Raw genomic sequence first — 19794 nt, 5'->3', positions numbered from 1 at the left:
CAAAGACGGTAATAAAAACAAAATGATATGTGATACGATAAAAAGAAAATGTTATTATATAGCATAACAAATTTTATTTTGTCGAGAATTTACATAATTTTTTTTATTTGCTAATGTAATAATATTTTATTACATATAATTAGCTAAATCTTGACATAACTATACTGTCCTGTTTAAATACAAAATAAAACAGTATTACATACTTCAACTAGATAATATATGATTTATAAATAAACCTATTTTAATAATTTTGAATTAGTGTATTTCTAAGTAAATTCCTTTATGAACATTTAAAATATATTATCAAGAGATTTATTTAGTGTATTGAATGTTCATAAATCATAGAAGTTAATTCGTCATTGTTTATTCATTTTGGCAAGTACTATAAGCTTCTAAAATAAACAAACCCTTTGTTTTATAAAAAAATATATATTATTTTTTTTCTAAGCAAAATAATTTAACAAGATTTATACTTTAGATTAACAAATTATTTAATAGAAAATTGTTAATGATAAAGAATGTTATTTATAATTATTGACGGAAACAAATTAACCTTTAAAATTATATCAAAACCGACAATTATTGATAACGATTATCATAAGGGATAAGTTATTTCTGTCTTGAGTTAGTAAATATGACTGCACATTTATAAAACGTTCTTGTTAGAGATTAATTCGACAGTAATACGTTTGTCGTTGAAGTCGTATCAATTTCAATAGAGCATAGGTCGAACATGTTATATTTTTATATTTTATTTTGATGGATTTATATAATGAAAATAAGTGAAAAAGATACGACTGTAAATAGTATTCAATAACCCTTTTTTAAAATATAATTTTATTTTTAATTTAATTCCTTGTTCGATGTGTTAAAATATTTTTATCAAGATGAGACTTATTTTCGTATATTTTTGTACAATTTATATTCTTGTTAATTTTGTCGAATGTTTGGAGGATATTTCTATAAACAATGAAGTATTAGACATGTTTGAATTAAGTAATTATATTGATTTTAACGGAAAACATAATCCAGATGTCGATCTTAATACGGTGAGTATTAACATTAATAAATTTTAAGAATTATGAATGTTGAATTATGAATTTTTTAATATCTTTTTTATTCACAATAAATTCAATTCTTATTCTTTGTGAATGATGAACGAATGATAAATGATTCATAAATAATTTACATAAAAGTACACTTTATCATTTTACTGTGAGTTCAAATAAAAATATGTTGTGATTCATATATTTGTTATGACTAATAATTGTAATATCTAGAATTTTCTTGTATTCTACTAGAATTAAATTTGAAACTATTAAGTTGACTTGTTTCTTAAAAAAAAAAAAAAAAGAAAAAAACATTATTCTGTAGAAGTTACGAAATTAAAGAATAATATAAGATTATATTTTGAATCTAAATTTTTTGATAATTATTTCAGGAACAATTGATAACAAAGTACGGTTATCCTTCTGAAACACATATTGTTGTAACAGAAGATTATTATCTTTTGACACTTCATAGAATTCGAGGGAAACCAAATTCACACCCTGTATTAGTTCAACATGGTTTATTAGCAAGTTCTGCAGATTGGGTGATTCCCGGTCCGAAAAAAGGTCTTGGTACGCGTTAACAATTTTTTAAATTATTATAAACATGTTTTTTAAATGATAAGATTCTTCGAAATTTGGTACATTTCGTCAAATAATTATTTTATTTATTATTTAGCTTATTTATTAGCCGACGATGGATATGACGTATGGCTTGGTAATTTCCGTGGTAACACTTATTCAAGAGCACATCAAAATTTGTCACCGAATGATGCCAAATTTTGGGATTTTAGGTATATACATAAAAAATAAAAATATATATATTTTTTTAATAATATTTTTTTATATTAGTTGGCACGAAATGGGTATATACGATTTACCAGCAATGATAACTTATATTACAAATCTGAAACAAAGTAATTTAACTTATATTGGTCATTCTATGGGATCAACGGCATTTTATGTAATGTCAACCATGAGATCTGATCTTACTAGTAGGATTAAAATGATGTTTAGTCTTGGACCAGCTATTTATTTGAGTCAAATGAAAAGTCCTGCACGATATTTTGCACCTTTTTCTAATAATTTACAGGTAATCTTTACTAACTTTTTAATATATACATATACATATATACATAATTAACGAATGTTATCTGCTTCTTTTTTTTTCTTTCTAGTTTCTCACACGTTTATTTGGACAAAATGAGTTTCTTCCACAAAGTTCTGTAATAAAATTTCTCGTTAAATATGGCTGCGATTTGAGTTCATTGGGAACTGCAGTATGCAGTAACATAGTATTTTTATTAGCTGGATTTGATAAAGCTCAAATGAACACAGTTAGTTGTTTCTATTATTTATCGATTTAAAAACATTTTGATAATATTACAAATATTTTGTTTATTTTTAGACGTTATTACCTGTAATTTTGTCTCATGCACCAGCTGGAGCTTCAACTAAAACATTGATACACTTTTTGCAAGAAGTTAAATCTGCTAAATTTCGACAATTTGATTACGGCACGAAAAAGAATCGACAAATGTATAATAGTATTATACCACCTGAATATAATATTTCTACAATTACAGTACCTATAGCATTATATTATGGCTCAAATGATTGGTTTATTAATGTTAAGGTATGTATTGTATATGTATTAAAGTTTTTTTTTGCTGGAAAAACCTGAGAAGTTCTGGAAAGATGAAATTTTGAATTTACCCATAAAGATGGAGATAGGTTTGTGGAACATAATGGCACTTATAGATAGATAGATAGATAGATAGATAGATAGTTACTGCGTCCCCGAAGGGTTGCACTCCATTAACAATTATCTCCTTAACCTAACTTAACACTACCCTCTCCCCCACTTCCTCTTCTTCCCCTCCCCCTTCACCCGTTCCAAACCTCCACTTCTTCCTCCCCTCTTCCCCTCCTTGCCTCTCCTTCTTCTCTCTCATGCTCCCAATCCTCTTCATCCACTCCTCCCCCATTCCACTCTCATCCAAAATTTCCTTGATCCTCTCTTCCACTCCTCTCCCGTCCTCCTCCCCGACCGCTCTACTGCAGCCCTCCAACACGTGCTCCCATGTCTCTCTCTCCCAGCCACACACCCTACATTTTTTCTTCTCCTCCTCTTCCCAGTATCTCCCTTCCCTCATCTCATTCCCCAATCTAAATCTCGCCACTCTTCTTTTTCTCTCTTCACTCCACTTTCCTACCCAATATCCTGGCAAACCTTCCGCAACCACCGTCTTGTACCACATGTTGTATCTCGACTCCAATATCTTCTCCCATCTCTCCACCTCCTGTCGCCTTCTTTCCTCCCTCTCAATCTCATCCCACCTTTCCACCACCTCCACCCCGTCCTGCGCTATCCTCTCTTTGAACTTCATCCTCTCTACTTCCCACTTTGATTTCCGTACTTCTATCTCCCTTTCATAATGGCACTTAAATATAATCTAATAAATATATTATAAAATAATTATAAAATATATTATAAAATATATTTATTAAATTATATATAATTATATATATATATATATATATATATATCTCTGGTAGGGGCGTGGCGTAGTAATTCGACCTATCTACTCTAATTTTGAATTTAGCCACCAGATAGTGTATTCAAGTGCTAGAGATCCTACGTGGCGTAGCAATTCGACCTATTTACTCTAATTTTGAATTTAGCCATCAGATAGCGTATTTAAGTGCTAGAGATCCCAATATTTATAAAAACTTAAATCCGTTGCGTTTCAATCTTTCCCATCAAAATCGGCACGAACGATCCGGACAACCCCATAATATTTAAACATATTAACATTTTATTCATTTATTGTTTCTACATAATGTTTTTGACATTTTTAGGATCTTTTTAAAGTATCAAAGGAATTAAAAAACGTCATTGATGTGTACAAAGTACCATTTGAAAAGTTTAATCACGTGGACTTCATGTGGGCTGTTGATGCACCGAAATTAGTTTATAGTAGAATACTACGTACAATGAAAGGAGATTAAAACAAATTGATAATTAAAAACAAATCATTCTCGAGTTAACTATTAACTAATGGAAATATTATTCTACTGTTATAAAAAGTAAAATTAATGACATAATTTTTTACGTTGAAAATAAAAATATTTTACTATTGTAATAAATCTTATCTATTGAAAGAACAACCTTGGAAATATTCATTTTGCATTTAGCATATAAAGTTTTTTTGTTATATTTTGTATTCATACAACCTTAGTGTTAATAATAACTAATTTTCCATGCGTAATTAGCATATATATATTAATTGAAATGTAGACATTTTTTTCTGTATAACCGTAATCAATATTCCTAATAAACATGTAAATAAGAAATAGTGTTGTTAAATATATAATTATATATGAAGAATGAAATCTCCTTATTCTTATCACTTATATAATATTATCAAACATTGATATTATTTTTTATAAAGTTTTGTTTTTAAATAAAACAATTAGAGATAATAAAAAGAAAACAATCCCTATATCAACGATGTATAAAATATTATCGATTTTTTTAATATAAAAATAAACTTATTTAAATAGAATAATATTTATTTGAACATTGTCTAAATATTTAAGGTTTTTTTTTAAGATATATGAATGCTTGGTGAAATGATTTGACGTCTGAAATATTTGACGTTAAAGGTTGAGATAGAGCACGTTTATTTAACGATACCAATATTTTTCGTGGTCAAAATAAAATAATGTATGCAGTATACGTTCGTTGTTCCCTTCTTGTCAATACTATATTTTATTGTACGTGTCCGATGTTTGACGACAATCCGAGATATATGTTGATATGTAATGACTGATGTGATGAGGATTGATTAGTTCACAATTATATGTATCGTTTTTGCAAAGTATCCTGATAGCGCCTTTATAAACGTTCTGGTTTGATATAAATGTTACAGTCGAACATTTGTCGCGTTTAATGTTAGTCGTATAACAAATGTATATGAAATATTTTTCATGTGTTAATTAAATTTTTACGTGTTCACAAAAAAAGTAAGACAAAGTAAAAAAACACCATAGTAAATATTGTACTAAAAATGAAAAAAATCTTTTTACACATTGTCATTGTTTATGGTTTTATTAATTTGACTACATCACAGATAAATAATTCTCTAATTTATAAAACAGTTAATAAAATTTTATCAATCGGTCGTTATGGAAGTAATGGAAAATATAATCCGAATATTGATCTCAATACTGTAAGTATTTAATGTCTTTTTTTCTCTTCGAGTATTTTTCATTTTGATCAAATTAATTATTTTCTAGAAAATCTTGTTCTCTCATCGTGGTAATATAATTTAAACAGTAATTTTCGTATAATTGAAAATGCATATTCGACGAAAGTGTTAAATTCAGTGCTGAAAGTGAACATGGGGTGTATAATTAATGTTTAAACAAATAATTTAAAAATATTTTAAATATTTTTTCTAAAGAGTGGTTTTGAAATATCCGTGAAGTTCTTTTCTTTTTTTTTTTTTTCAAGAAAATCCAATTAAAATTAGATCGTTTCATTTACATTTATTTTTATTGTGAAAATGTGCTTGAACATTAATTTATTATTTACAGTATATGTTTGTTTAACATTATTAATATTTTTAGGGACAAATAATACAAAGACATGGTTATCCCTCTGAGGCACATTTCATAACAACGGAGGATGGTTACCTTTTGACACTTTATCGAATTCCAGGGAAATCTAAATCTCACCCCGTTCTGTTGCAACATGGAATACTTAGTAGTTCCGCCCATTGGGTAATCAACGGTCCAAAACATGCTCTTGGTATATATTTTGTTTTTTATCTTTTAATAATTATTTCTTAATTTAATTGTCCTGTTTTATAATAATAATATATTGAATAAATATTACACCTATTAACACATTTTAATTATATTGTTTCAATTATCGTCATGATAAGTGTTTTGATCGTAATGAAATGTTTTCATTTTACTTTAAAGTTCTATGAAAATCTTAATTTGCAAATTTGTGTTTCATTAAACGATTCTTAAAAACAATGAAATTGTTAAATTACTACATTTTATTTAAATACTAATCTAATAACTCATAAAAATATAAATTTTTGTTCAGCTTTTGATTTAGCTGATAATGGTTTTGACGTATGGATTGGTAATTTTCGTGGTAACGTTAATACAAAAGCTCATGTGAATAAGTCAACAGCAGATCCCACCTTTTGGGAATTTAGGTATGTATATTTAGTTGGTGATAATACTAAAGATCTGGGACTGCAAATAAGCGCAGGAAAAAATCAAATATATGGTAACCGATAGAGTTCAGAATATGCTTAGTACTGGAACTTTGGTCGTCCGCGATACAACTTTTGAGCGGGTCAGCAACTTTAGGTATATTTAGGATCGATCATAAACCAGACGAACGAAATTAACTAAGAACTTAAGAAAAGAATCAATCTAGGCAAATAATGTTTTTATTCGGTTAACAAATTACTCAGCATGTGGTTGCTGTCTAGGCGATTAAAAATCAGGATATACATTACAATCATCCTGCCGGTAGTTCTTTATAGTAGCGAATCGTGGTCGCTTACGTTATGGGACGAAAAGAAATTTAGGGTTTTCGAAAACAAAGTTCTTCGTAAAATCTTCGATGCAAAACGCGATGATGATATAACAGGCGAATGGAAAAAACTCCATAACGTTGAAGTCCATCAATTGTACAACAAACCGGACATTATCAACGTCGTAAAATCACGTCGATTAAGATGGGCTGGTCACGTGGCGCGCATGGGGGAGAATTGAACGGCGCACAAAATATTGGTCGGTATACTAAACGGGAAAAGACCACTAGGTAGACCAAGACGTTGATGGGAGGATAATATTATAAGAGACCTGAAAGAAATAGGATACGAAGACCGCGAATGGAAGGATCGCGCTCAGGGACGGGAACAATGACGGGATTTGGTATTTACGGCAATGAACTTTCGAGTTCCTAATGCCAGTTAATAATAATAATAATACTTATTTGGTTATATATTTTTTTTCTGTATAATTGTAGGGTTCTATTAACACGTGTATTAAGTTTGTAGTAACAGAGAGAGTTTCGGTTTTGTTTGAGATAGATTTTTATATATTTAATAAAAATAATATTTTTTTCTATTTAAATTGTAGATTTATATACGATATATTTTATTATATAATATTTTTTATAATAGTTTTCACGAATTGGGTATATACGACTTACCAGCAATGATATCATATATTACAAATGTGAAACAAAGCAATTTAACATATATTGGTCATTCTATGGGAACAACATCATTTTATGTAATGTCCAGCTTGAGATCTGATATTGCTAGCAAAGTTCAAATGATGTTCAGTCTTGCTCCTGTTGCTTACATGGGCCATTTAAACAGTCCTATAGATATTCTAGCTCCTGTGACAATTGATATAATGGTATATACTATTAACTTTTACCTATTTTAAATAAATTGATATGTTGAATATATTTACTAATAAAAAAATATGCAATGTGTTTCCAGAGGATTTTTCATACATTTGGTGAAAATGAATTCCTTCCATTTAACGCTTTAATAATGCCTATAATCAGATATTTTTGCGATAGTGGTCCCATTGCACATAATATATGTTTTTTAGCAATAGATACTCTTGTTGGATTCGATAAAGCTCAAAATAATGATGTAAGTTTTTAGTATTTATTTTTTATTAGATCGAGTCATAAATAACTTCCTTTTTTTATGAGACAAATAATGGTGTTTCTGCGACTGATTTTTGTAAGACACCTTTCATGGAGTGTTTTTTGCACTCTTAGCAATTGTTGAACGTATCTATTGGATTTTGCTCTAATATTATCTTTAAAAGGTTCGTCAAAGTCGAAAATATGTCCTGCACTCGGTTCATCTTTTAAGATCGTATCTTCAGAACGGAATTTTACAAACCAATTTCTGACTGCCCTATCAGTTATCAGTTCTGCACTGTATACGCTGCATATTTTTTCAGTGGCCACTTTAGTGCTTTTGCCTTGTTTCAATTCTTAAAGCATTACATGTCGAATTTGCACTTTTTACTATCCATTTCAGTGGTTAAGAAAAACGATTAAATGTAACATTGACTGCATAAAAAGTTAACAGAAGACTAAATGAATCCTCATGTATATAGTGATATTAAAAATCCGTTTGTTTCGGTGACTTATAGTAGGTAAATATGAAAAATAGATTCTACATAGCCGCATTGGAAGTTACTTATGACTCGACCTAATAGTATTAAATTTCAGTATTTATTTTGATAAACAAATGTAAAGATGAGATGTAATATGTTAAACTTTTATATTGTTTTAGACGTTACTACCTGTCATAACAGGTCATACTCCTGACAGTACATCTTATAAAACACTACTTCATTATAAACAAATAATATCTTCTGATAAGTTTCGACAGTTTGATTACGGACCGATCCAAAATTTAAAAGTTTATAACAGTTTAACACCTCCTGATTACGACACGTCGAAAATTTCAGTACCTATAGCATTATATTATGCTGAAAACGACTATTTTTCGGATGTTACGGTAAGTAATTTGTATCAAAACGTTTACGAAAAAAATTCTTTATTGTTTATTCTGTTTTATTTTTATTTCAGGATGTTCTTCGTTTATCGAATGAATTAAAATATCTCGAGGATAATTATAAGATACCATTTAAAAAATTTAATCATTTTGATTTTCTTTTTGGTATTGATGCACCAAGGTTAGTTAACGATAGAGTAGTTCAAACAATGAAACGATATACAAATGAAGTTTAAGGTAATTGTTAAATTTTTCAAGATTTTAATAATAATAAGACAATGTTTTTTTATTATAATATTTTTTCTTATATTAAAATTAAATTTACAGAAGAGATTGGGGTAAATTGATATTGAGATAGACTGATAAAATATAATTATCTGGACATTGCGGTGTATATACATGTTTTTGTATTATATTTAAGGAGGGAGGGGTAAGGTTAATTCGTACAAAAAAAGGCACGTTCTTGTAAAGTTTTTGTGACGACATAGTTAAAATCTCCTTATTAATACCAATGGTACATTAAAGTATGACATTCGAAGAATATTGTACAAAATTTTCACGAAGAAATATTAAAAAATACGGCAATGGCAGCAATTATTCGGACGTGTATCGGAAAAAAGTAGAATTGCGGTGCCCGTCATAACTTAGTGCAGGATCATTTGAAATCAAAAAATCAAAGTTCATTCGTTAGATAATAGTTTTCCCCAGGTAACTCTAGGGAGGTTTTTCGAAATTTCAATTTTTCACTTTTTTGGAACACTTTGAAGGGAAAAAAACCGATTTTTTGCGAAAAATTGGCTAATTTGTTATTGTAAAATAAAAATTATTAACAAATTTGAAAAAAAATCTTCAGCATTACTTCGTAAATTATGTACAGAAATAGTGTTCAAAATTTCAAAAGGATCGGTGCAGTAGTTGAGGGGCACCGCAATTCTACTTTTTTCCGAGACACGTCCGAATAATTGCTGCCATTGCTGTATTTTTAAATATTTCTTCGTGAAAATTTTATACAATATTCTTCGAATGTCATACTTTAATGTACCATTGGTTTTAATAAAGAGATTTTAACTGTGTCGTTACAAAAAACTCACAAAAACATGCCTTTTTTTGTACGAATTAACCTTACCCCCCTTAAATTATTATGTTTCATTTATGTATATATGGGATTAGAGAACATATTTTTTCGTATTTTTTTGTTAGATTGTTTTAAAGTAGTACCATTCTTATAATAATAATCGAAAAAAATAAAAAATTTGACATATTTAAAAATATTATTACAAAAAAGGAAGAATACGATTTAGTCTGTTTAAAAAAAAATCGTTTAATGTTTATGGAAATACGTATATATATATACGTGAAAAAGTAAATAAATAAATAGTTGTAAATAAAATCATAAGTATCTAAATTGACTAATTTTTTTTTTAATTTTGCATCTTATTTTTAAAAATCTTTCCTCTCCCACTTTAAACCTATAATAATAAAATTTGTACGAATTAGTGTAAAAAATTGGATGGTATTATAATTTGTCTCGATTTCTTTTATTAATTAAAAAAATACTTAAAAAAAAAGAATAAATAAATTCGATCATTTAAAATATTTGTTATTTGCTGATAATCGATTTGTTGATTGTTAGTTCTTACCTTTACCGATAGTAGCGCTGCGAGAGGTTAGTAGCTAGGGATCCTGTAGGAGGGATGCGCCATGTACATTGCTGGGGGACCGGAACTCGATTTTGCGCGCGAATGATTCAAACATTGAAATAATTATGAAATAATGAATTGCATCAAATACTGAAAAAATGAACTATATTTATTGATAATTAAAAATTTATATTAAAATAGAATAGGTTACACGAAAAAATTATTATAAACTCAAGCGGTCCCCCAAAATTTTCAGCTAATGGCACATGAGCTAAATATGAATAGCGCATCAATCCTACAGGATCCCTATTAGTATCGATGAAAGCTTGTGATATGTTTCATTCGTGGTCCGTGGCCCGTGTCGCGGATCAAAAATGTAAGTTTATTTGTGTTATATTATTTTCGTTTGTCTGTCAGTCTCTCTCATTCTCTTTCTCTTTCTGTCTCTCTATCTTAAAGTATTAACGCGTGTGTATGTGTGCTGTTGTTTAAAAGAATAATATTGAAGATCCAATAACAAGGACGTAACGTAGGCTATCGTTACCACTGGTGTATTTATCATCCTCTCTTGGCTGGCCACGCCAATGTCACAAGAATCACGAATATTTTCTCGTAAGTCTTCTTCTCTGGTCGCTCCCATTATTAGAAACAGACTTTACGATCGATACGAGATACTCACTCTTTTCTTCATGTCTTCTTGATGAATTCAAAACTTTAACTGGATGCTGGATGACGACATTTTTCTTTATAAGGTTTTATTTATTTTTTTTTACAACCCCTTACATATAAATTCAAATTCTTTCAATTTGCAAAATCAATTTTTAAATACGTTCAATTGATAGGTCCATTGAATATTTAATTTTTTTATTAAATATATACTAACTTAAACTGGATGCTGGATGACGACATTTTTCTTTATAGGGGTTTTATTTATTTTTTTTTATAACCCCGTACTTAGAAATTCAAATTCTTTTCTATTTGTAAAATCAAGTTTTAAATACGTCTATTTGATTGGTCCATTGAATATTTCAGATTTTTTTTTCATAATATATATATTTTTAATATATATATATTAATAATAGTATAATAATACTAATAATAGTTTATATAATATATATAAACTGTATATGTAATATATATCATATAACTATGTATTAATAACTATATATTATATTAATTATATATATGTATAAACTATACGAGAGTATAAATTGTTTTAAGTTGAATAAAAATAAATACACACACACACACACACACACACACACACACACACACACACACACACACACACACACACACACACACACACACACACACACACACACACACACACACACACACACACACACACACACACACACACAACTTCTATTAACATTTCGTCGAGAATTTTCTTTGTATTTTTTTTTACGAGTGTAAACATAGATACTTATAAACATTACACACATTATACACCTACATATACGCTAAAGATAGTTATGCGTATATTTTGCGATAGTATCGAAATCATGTTTTGAGTTCAAATAAAATATTTAATTCTTATACGTGTATATATGTATATATATATATTCCTATCGTGTTAAAAAAATATGACGCGTTTCGTTGTACAATTAAAAATTTCGCAAACGAAAATAAATGAAAATGAAGTCGTACCTTTTATTCATTCCGATAAAAGTAGGTCTTCTTCAATGTAACTCAAAGAAGTTAAAGCTCTTGAGTAATGCATCGTCACATTTTGAATTTCAATGATCATCATAATATTTCACTGTGTTTTACCTTTCTTTTTTTTTTCTATACATTATACAGAGAGATATTACGTTTCTTCTTTTTTTAGAAATGTTTTCAATTATCAAGCATATTACGAAAAATGATGATGATGTGTTTAAATTAATGTCCTGGATAAGATAGGTATGCGAATTTTACTAAACAATTTTTTTTTTTTAAATAAAAATTTTATATTTATATCAAAACGTGACATATCAAATTTGATTAAAACAAAAAATGACGAAAATTGGAGAAAGAGATAGAGAGAAATACAAACAGTTTTTTTTCTTTTCGTTGGATTTTTGTTTTTTTTGTGTGTGTGTGAAAAGAATTATTTAATTTCGTCGTTTAATTTAAAATGTATTACGCATATGTTCTATTTCTATATTCAACTAGTTCCAATATTCGTTCATAGCTATTTTTAGTTAGTGCACATTTAATTTTAGTTTTCCTTAGAATGAACGAAATATCGTTGATGAGATAAGAATATTTAAGAAAATAAAAAAGAACAAAAAGAACACGTGTAACATTTTAATAAAAATATAATTAATTTATAACTTATATTATAATATAATATTATATAAATTATTATATAAATAATAATAATATATTATATTTATTTAAATTAAAATTATAAATATATAAATTATAAAATTATATAATATATTTATTAAATAGAGTTAATTTTTAAAAATTATTATTCAATTCAATTCAATTCAATTCAATTCGTTTATTCTGCTTATAAGTTACATACTCGTAGCAGAGTGAGTTCTTTGTACTTTCATTTATGATCTATAATTAAAAATGTTTAAAATCAGAAAGTTTCGCACGCGTAATTGACGGTCAGAATGTAAGAGGGTAAATTATTCGTTCATGATAGAAGCCTTTAACATTAACGCATTCACAACATATGCATAAAAAGCCTTCAAGTCTCTAGTTTCTGTTAGATTACAAATTGTCATTAAAGAGTTCGCAGAGTTCTTTATGATGCTCTCCAGGTAATGTTCTCGCATGCTACGGTAAGTAGGGCACTCGAATAAAAAGTGGCTGGCTGTTTCATTAACTTTTAAATTGCAAATAGAGCACAACACTCTTTGGTCGATTAAATATGATTCGCCCTTGTACGAAAATCTTAATACATGGATAGTAGAAAGTCTTAGTTGCGCTAAGATCTTTGCAGTGTGGAACATATTTCGGTTATATAAGTACTTAGCAGCCGTACCTTGGGTTACTCTCAACACTCTACATGTTAAAGATTCTGTGTTGAGGCATTTATTGAGATCCTGAGCCCCCAGTAACTGTGCAAACTTTTCGCATGCGTAACTTTCCTTTTCTTGCCAATATTCTGGGTTCAAATTTTCCCACATATAAGTTAAACCTATTGGCTCTAGCATTTTGTTGAATTGGGCTACCCAGTTGTATTTTACATTTATCGTATTATCGTTACCAAATAGGTGTATCTGGCGTAACAAGCAGAGTCGTGGGAGTCTGCGTTGATCCATTTGTAATAATTTACTTACCCATTTCCATGCATATTTGAAAACTTGTAGCGCCACTTTTACGAGGCCTAATTCTAAGCGTAACAGCCCATTAGGTGTACTTCTCGACAGTGCCAGGACCCTTTTGAAGTAATTCGTCTGTACTATTTCCATTTCGTTCAAATGTCTGAGCCCCCAAATATGAGCCGAATACAGAAGTGTCGAAGCAATCAGGCTATTGTACAGTTTTATACGCCCGCCCCCCTACGAGTCCGCCTTGGATTTGCCCAGTATTTGCAACGTTGCGCCTATCGCCATATTTGCATTTCGGACCGCTGACTCTCTCGCTGTTCTACCTAATCCGGAAGAGGAAAACTGAATGCCTAAGTACTTGTATACCTTTACGACCTTGAGGGGGGTTTTATTAAACGCGAAGGTTTCTTTTGAGGCTCGGCTTCCTCTGTGGAAATTTAAGACTTCAGTCTTCGACGTGTTTACTTCTAGACCATTTGCAGCACAATACTTTTCTAGGACTGTTATAATTTTCCTCAAGGTTACTGGGGTTCTAGCCAGAGCTACAGCATCGTCCGCGAATAGCAGTAGTATAATATCGTTCACTCCGTTAATGTTTATACCGCCCAAGTCAGCTCCTCTAAGGGCTTTCTCCATATCGGAGATGAATAGAATGAATAACAGTGGACTTAGTATTTCCCCTATATATATTAATTGAAATGTAGACATTTTTTTCTGTATAACCGTAATCAATATTCCTAATAAACATGTAAATAAGAAATAGTGTTGTTAAATATATAATTATATATGAAGAATGAACTCTCATTACTCTTATCACTTATATAATATTATCAAACATTGATATTATTTTTTATAATGTTTTGTTTTTAAATAAAACAATTAGAGATAATAAAAAGAAAACAATCCCTATATCAACGATGTATAAAATATTATCAATTTTTTTAAATATAAAAACAAACTTATTTAAATAGAACAATATTTATTTGAACATTGTGTAAATATTTAAGGTTTTTTTAAAGATATATGAATGCTTGGTGAAATGATTTGACGTCTGAAATATTTGACATTAAAAGTTGAGATAGAGCACGTTTATTTAACAATACCAATATTTTTCGTGGCCAAAATAAAATAATGTATGCAGTATACGTTCGTTGTTCCCTTCTTGTCAATACTATATTTTATTGTACATATCTGATGTTTGATGACAATCCGAGATATATGTTGATATGTAATGACTGATGTGATGAGGATTGATTAGTTCACAATTATATGTATCGTTTTTGCAAAGTATCCTGATAGCGCCTTTATAAACGTTCTGGTTTGATATAAATGTTATAGTCGAACATTTGTCGCGTTTAATGTTAGTCGTATAACAAATGTATATGAAATATTTTTCATGTTTTAATTAAATTTTTACGTGTTCACAAAAAAAGTAAGACAAAGTAAAAAAACACCATAGTAAATATTGTACTAAAAATGAAAAAAATCTTTTTACACATTGTCATTGTTTATGGTTTTATTAATTTGACTACATCACAGATAAATAATTCTCTAATTTATAAAACAGTTAATAAAATTTTATCAATCGGTCGTTATGGAAGTAATGGAAAATATAATCCGAATATTGATCTCAATACTGTAAGTATTTAATGTCTTTTTTTCTCTTCGAGTATTTTTCATTTTGATCAAATTAATTATTTTCTAGAAAATCTTGTTTTCTCATCGTGGTAATATAATTTAAACAGTAATTTTCGTATAATTGAAAATGCATATTCGACGAAAGTGTTAAATTCAGTGCTGAAAGTGAACATGGGGTGTATAATTAATGTTTAAACAAATAATTTAAAAATATTTTAAATGTTTTTTCTAAAGAGTGGTTTTGAAATATCCGTGAAGTTCTTTTCTTTTTTTTTTTTTTTTCAAGAAAATCCAATTAAAATTAGATCGTTTCATTTACATTTATTTTTATTGTGAAAATGTGCTTGAACATTAATTTATTATTTACAGTATATGTTTGTTTAACATTATTAATATTTTTAGGGACAAATAATACAAAGACATGGTTATCCCTCTGAAGCACATTTCATATCAACGGAGGATGGTTACCTTTTAACGCTTTATCGAATTCCAGGGAAATCTAAATCTCACCCCGTTCTGTTGCAACATGGAATGCTTTGTAGTTCCGTCCATTGGGTAATCAACGGTCCAAAACATGCTCTTGGTATATATTTTGTTTTTTATCTTTTAATAATTATTTCTTAATTTAATTGTCCTGTTTTATAATAATAATATATTGAATAAATATTACACCTATTAACACATTTTAATTATATTGTTTCAATCATCGTCATGATAAGTGTTTTGATCGTAATGAAATGTTTTAATTTTACTTTAAAGTTCTATGAAAATCTTAATTTGCAAATTTGTGTTTCATTAAACGATTCTTAAAAACAATGAAATTGTTAAATTACTACATTTTATTTAAATACTAATCTAATAACTCATAAAAATATAAATTTTTGTTCAGCTTTTGATTTAGCTGATAATGGGTATGACGTATGGATTGGTAATTTTCGTGGTAACGTTAATACAAAAGCTCATGTGAATAAGTCAACAGCAGATCCCACCTTTTGGGAATTTAGGTATGTATATTTATTTGGTGATAATACTAAAGATTTGGGACTGCAAATAGGAGCGGAAAAAATCAAATATACGGTAACCGATAGAGTTCAGAATATGCTTAGTACTGGAACTTTGGTCGTCCGCGATAAAACTTTTGAGCGGGTCAGCAACTTTAGGTATATTTAGGATCGATCATAAACCAGACGAACGATATTAACGAAGAACTTAAGAAAAGAATAAACCTAGGCAATTAATGTTTTTATTCGGTTAACAAATAACTCAGCACGCGGTTGCTGTCTAGGCGATTAAAAATCAGGATATACATTACAATCATCCTGCCGGTAGTTCTTTATAGTAGCGAATCGTGGTCGCTTACGTTATGGGACGAAAAGAAATTTAGGGTTTCGAAAACAAAGTTCTTCGTAAAATCTTTGATGCAAAACGCGATGATATAACAGGCGAATGGAAAAAACTCCATAACGGTGAAGTACATCAATTGTACAACAAACCGGACATTATCAACGTCGTAAAATCACGTCGATTAAGATGGGCTGGTCACGTGGCGCGCATGGGGGAGAATTGAACGGCGCACAAAATATTGGTCGGTATACTAAACGGGAAAAGACCACTAGGTAGACCAAGATGTAGATAGGAGGATAATATTAGAAGAGACCTGAAAGAAATAGGATACGAAGACCGCGAATGGAAGGATCGCGATCAGGGACGGGAATAATGACGGGATTTGGTAGTTGCGGAAATGAACTTTCGAGTTCCTAATGCCAGTTAATAATAATAATAATACTTATTTGGTTATATATTTTTTTCTGTATAATTGTAGGATTTTATTAGCACGTGTAATAAGTTTGTGGTAACAGGGAGAGTTTCGGTTTTGTTCGAGATAGATTTTTATATATTTAATAAAAATAATATTTTTTACTATTTAAATTTTAGATTTATATACGATATATTTTATTATATAATATTTTTTATAATAGTTTTCACGAATTGGGTATATACGACTTACCAGCAATGATATCATATATTACAAATGTGAAACAAAGCAATTTAACATATATTGGTCATTCTATGGGAACAACATCATTTTATGTAATGTCCAGCTTGAGATCTGATATTGCTAGCAAAGTTCAAATGATGTTCAGTCTTGCTCCTGTTGCTTACATGGGCCATTTAAACAGTCTTATAGATATTCTAGCTCCTATGTCAATTGATATAATGGTATCTAGTATTAACTTTTACCTATTTCAAATAAATTGATATGTTGAATATATTTACTAATAAAAAAATATGCAATGTGTTTCTAGAGGATTTTTCATACATTTGGTGAAAATGAATTTCTTCCATTTAACGGTTTAATAATGCCTATAATCAGATATTTTTGCGATAGTGGTCTCATTGCACATAATATATGTTTTTTAGCAATTGATACTCTTGTTGGATTCGATAAAGCTCAACATAATGATGTAAGTTTTGAGTATTTATTTTTTTATTAGGTCGAGTCATAAATAACTTCCGTTTTTTATGAGACAAAGAACTGTGTTTCTGCAACTGATTTTTGTAAGACACCTTTCATGGAGTTTTTTTTGCACTCTTTGCAATTGTTGAACGTATCTTTTGGATTTTGCTCAAATATTACATTTAAAAGTTTCGTCAAAGTCGGAAATATGTCCTGCACTCGGTTCATCTTTTAAGATCGTATCTTCAGAACGGAATTTTACAAACCAATTTCTGACTGCCCTATCAGTTATCAGTCCTGCACTGTACACGCTGCATATTTTTTCAGTGGCCACTTTAGTGCTATTGCTTTGTTTCAATTCTTAAAACATTACATGTCGAATTTGCACTTTTTACTATCCATCTCAGTGGTTAAGAAAGACGATTAAATGTAACATTGACTGCATAAAAAGTTAACAGAAGACTAAATGAATCCTCATGTATATAGTGATATCAAAAATCCGTTTGTTTCGGTGACTTATAATAGGTAAATATGAAAAATAGATTCTACATAGCCGCATCGGACGTTACATATGACTCGACCTAATAGTATTAAATTTCAGTATTTATTTTGTTAAACAAATGTAAAGATGAGATATAATATGTTAAACTTTTATATTGTTTTAGACGTTACTACCTGTCATAACAGGTCATACTCCTGACAGTATATCTTATAAAACAATACTTCATTATAAACAAATAATATCTTCTGATAAGTTTCGACAGTTTGATTACGGACCGATCCAAAATTTAAAAGTTTATAACAGTTTAACACCTCCTGATTACGACACGTCGAAAATTTCAGTACCTATAGCATTATATTATGCTGAAAACGACTTTTTTTCGGATGTTACGGTAAGTAATTTGTATCAAAACGTTTACGAAAAAAATTCTTTATTGTTTATTCTGTTTTATTTTTATTTCAGGATGTTCTTCGTTTATCGAATGAATTAAAATATCTCGCGGATAATTATAAGATACCATTTAAAAAATTTAATCATTTTGATTTTCTTGTTGGTATTGATGCACCAAGGTTAGTTAACGATAGAGTAGTTCAAACAATGAAACGATATACAAATGAAGTTTAAGGTAATTGTTAAATTTTTCAAGATTTTAATAACAATAAGACAATATCTTTATGAATTAATATTTATCGAGCATGTGTAAAGATATAAAGATAATCTTATGATGATTTAATTGTATTTCTATTTACTATTTTTTAGGTGAATTTTAAATAATTTGATAATTAAATATTATAATATTTTTTCTTATATTAAAATTAAATTTACAGAAGAGATTGGGGTAAATTGATATTGGGATAGACTGATAAAATATAATTATCTGGACATTGCGGTTAATATACATGTTTTTGTATTATATTTAAGGAGGGAGGGGTATAATTGCTGCTATTGCCGTATTTTTTAATATTTCTTCCTGAAAATTTTATACAATATTCTTCGAATGTCATACTTTAATGTACCATTGGTTTTAATAAAGAGATTTAAACTGTGTCGTCACAAAAAAATCACAAAAACATGCCTTTTTTTTGTAGGAATTACCATTACCGCCTCAAATTATTATGTTTCATCTATGTATATATGGGATTAGAGAACCTATTTTTTCGTATTTTTGTGTTAAATTGCTTTAAAGTAGTACCATTCTTATAATAATAATCGAAAAAAATAAAAAATTTGACATATTTAAAAATATTATTACAAAAAAGGAAGAATACGATTTAGTCTGTTAAAAAAAAAATCGTTTAATGTTTATGGAAATACGTATATATATATATATATACGTGAAAAAGTAAATAAATAAATAGTTGTAAATAAAATCATAAGTATCTGAATTGACTAATTTTTTTTTAAATTTTGCATCCTATTTTTAAAAATCTTTCCTCTCCCACTTTAAAGATATAATAATAAAATTTGTACGAATTAGTGTAAAAAATTGGATGGTATTATAATTTGTCTCGATTTCTTTTATTAATTAAAAAAATACTTAAAAAAAAGGAATAAATAAATTCGATCATTTAAAATATTTGTTATTTGCTGATAATCGATTTGTTGATTGTTAGTTCTTACCTTTACCGATAGTAGCGCTGCGAGAG

The 19794-nt window shown here is 28.7% G+C and overlaps 3 protein-coding genes across 10 annotated transcripts; all 3 read left to right on the top strand.

Moving 5' to 3' along the window:
- Positions 1-455: 455 nt before the first annotated feature.
- LOC149031051 (lipase 3-like) lies at positions 456-4414 on the top strand. Its single transcript, XM_089176919.1, has 7 exons — positions 456-1049; positions 1442-1622; positions 1729-1843; positions 1902-2142; positions 2228-2386; positions 2458-2685; positions 3912-4414. The coding sequence occupies exons 1-7, from the start codon at positions 888-890 to the stop codon at positions 4059-4061; spliced, it is 1236 nt and encodes a 411-aa protein (XP_089033045.1). The 5' UTR covers positions 456-887; the 3' UTR covers positions 4062-4414.
- A 586-nt stretch (positions 4415-5000) lies between these two features.
- Positions 5001-10073, top strand: LOC107073624 (lipase 3). 2 transcript variants are annotated; one of them, XM_089176914.1, is made up of 8 exons: positions 5001-5284; positions 5685-5865; positions 6172-6286; positions 7268-7508; positions 7595-7753; positions 8411-8638; positions 8710-8872; positions 8963-10072. In XM_089176914.1, exons 1-7 carry the CDS (start codon positions 5123-5125, stop codon positions 8869-8871), a joined length of 1248 nt encoding a protein of 415 aa, XP_089033040.1. In that variant the 5' UTR covers positions 5001-5122; the 3' UTR covers position 8872; positions 8963-10072. The 2 variants fall into 2 exon arrangements, with proteins under 2 accessions (XP_089033040.1, XP_089033039.1); XM_089176913.1 differs by having other exon boundaries at positions 8710-10073.
- Positions 10074-10294: 221 nt separating this feature from the next.
- Positions 10295-19337, top strand: LOC107070696 (lipase 3). 7 transcript variants are annotated; one of them, XM_089176908.1, is made up of 8 exons: positions 14897-15188; positions 15591-15771; positions 16078-16192; positions 17168-17408; positions 17495-17653; positions 18312-18539; positions 18611-18773; positions 18976-19337. In XM_089176908.1, exons 1-7 carry the CDS (start codon positions 15027-15029, stop codon positions 18770-18772), a joined length of 1248 nt encoding a protein of 415 aa, XP_089033034.1. In that variant the 5' UTR covers positions 14897-15026; the 3' UTR covers position 18773; positions 18976-19337. The 7 variants fall into 7 exon arrangements, with proteins under 7 accessions (XP_089033035.1, XP_089033037.1, XP_089033036.1 ...); XM_089176907.1 differs by having other exon boundaries at positions 18908-19337; XM_089176909.1 differs by lacking the exon at positions 14897-15188 and adding an exon at positions 10295-10651 and having other exon boundaries at positions 15682-15771; positions 18611-19333.
- The last annotated feature ends 457 nt before the right edge of the window (positions 19338-19794 follow it).

Source organism: Polistes dominula, unplaced genomic scaffold (assembly GCF_049000335.1).
Source record: "Polistes dominula isolate Pdom_NZ unplaced genomic scaffold, Pdom_raw_medaka contig_12, whole genome shotgun sequence".
In the NCBI taxonomy this organism is placed as follows: Eukaryota; Metazoa; Arthropoda; class Insecta; order Hymenoptera; family Vespidae; genus Polistes; species Polistes dominula.
This window is presented reverse-complemented; position numbering and strand designations above follow the sequence as displayed.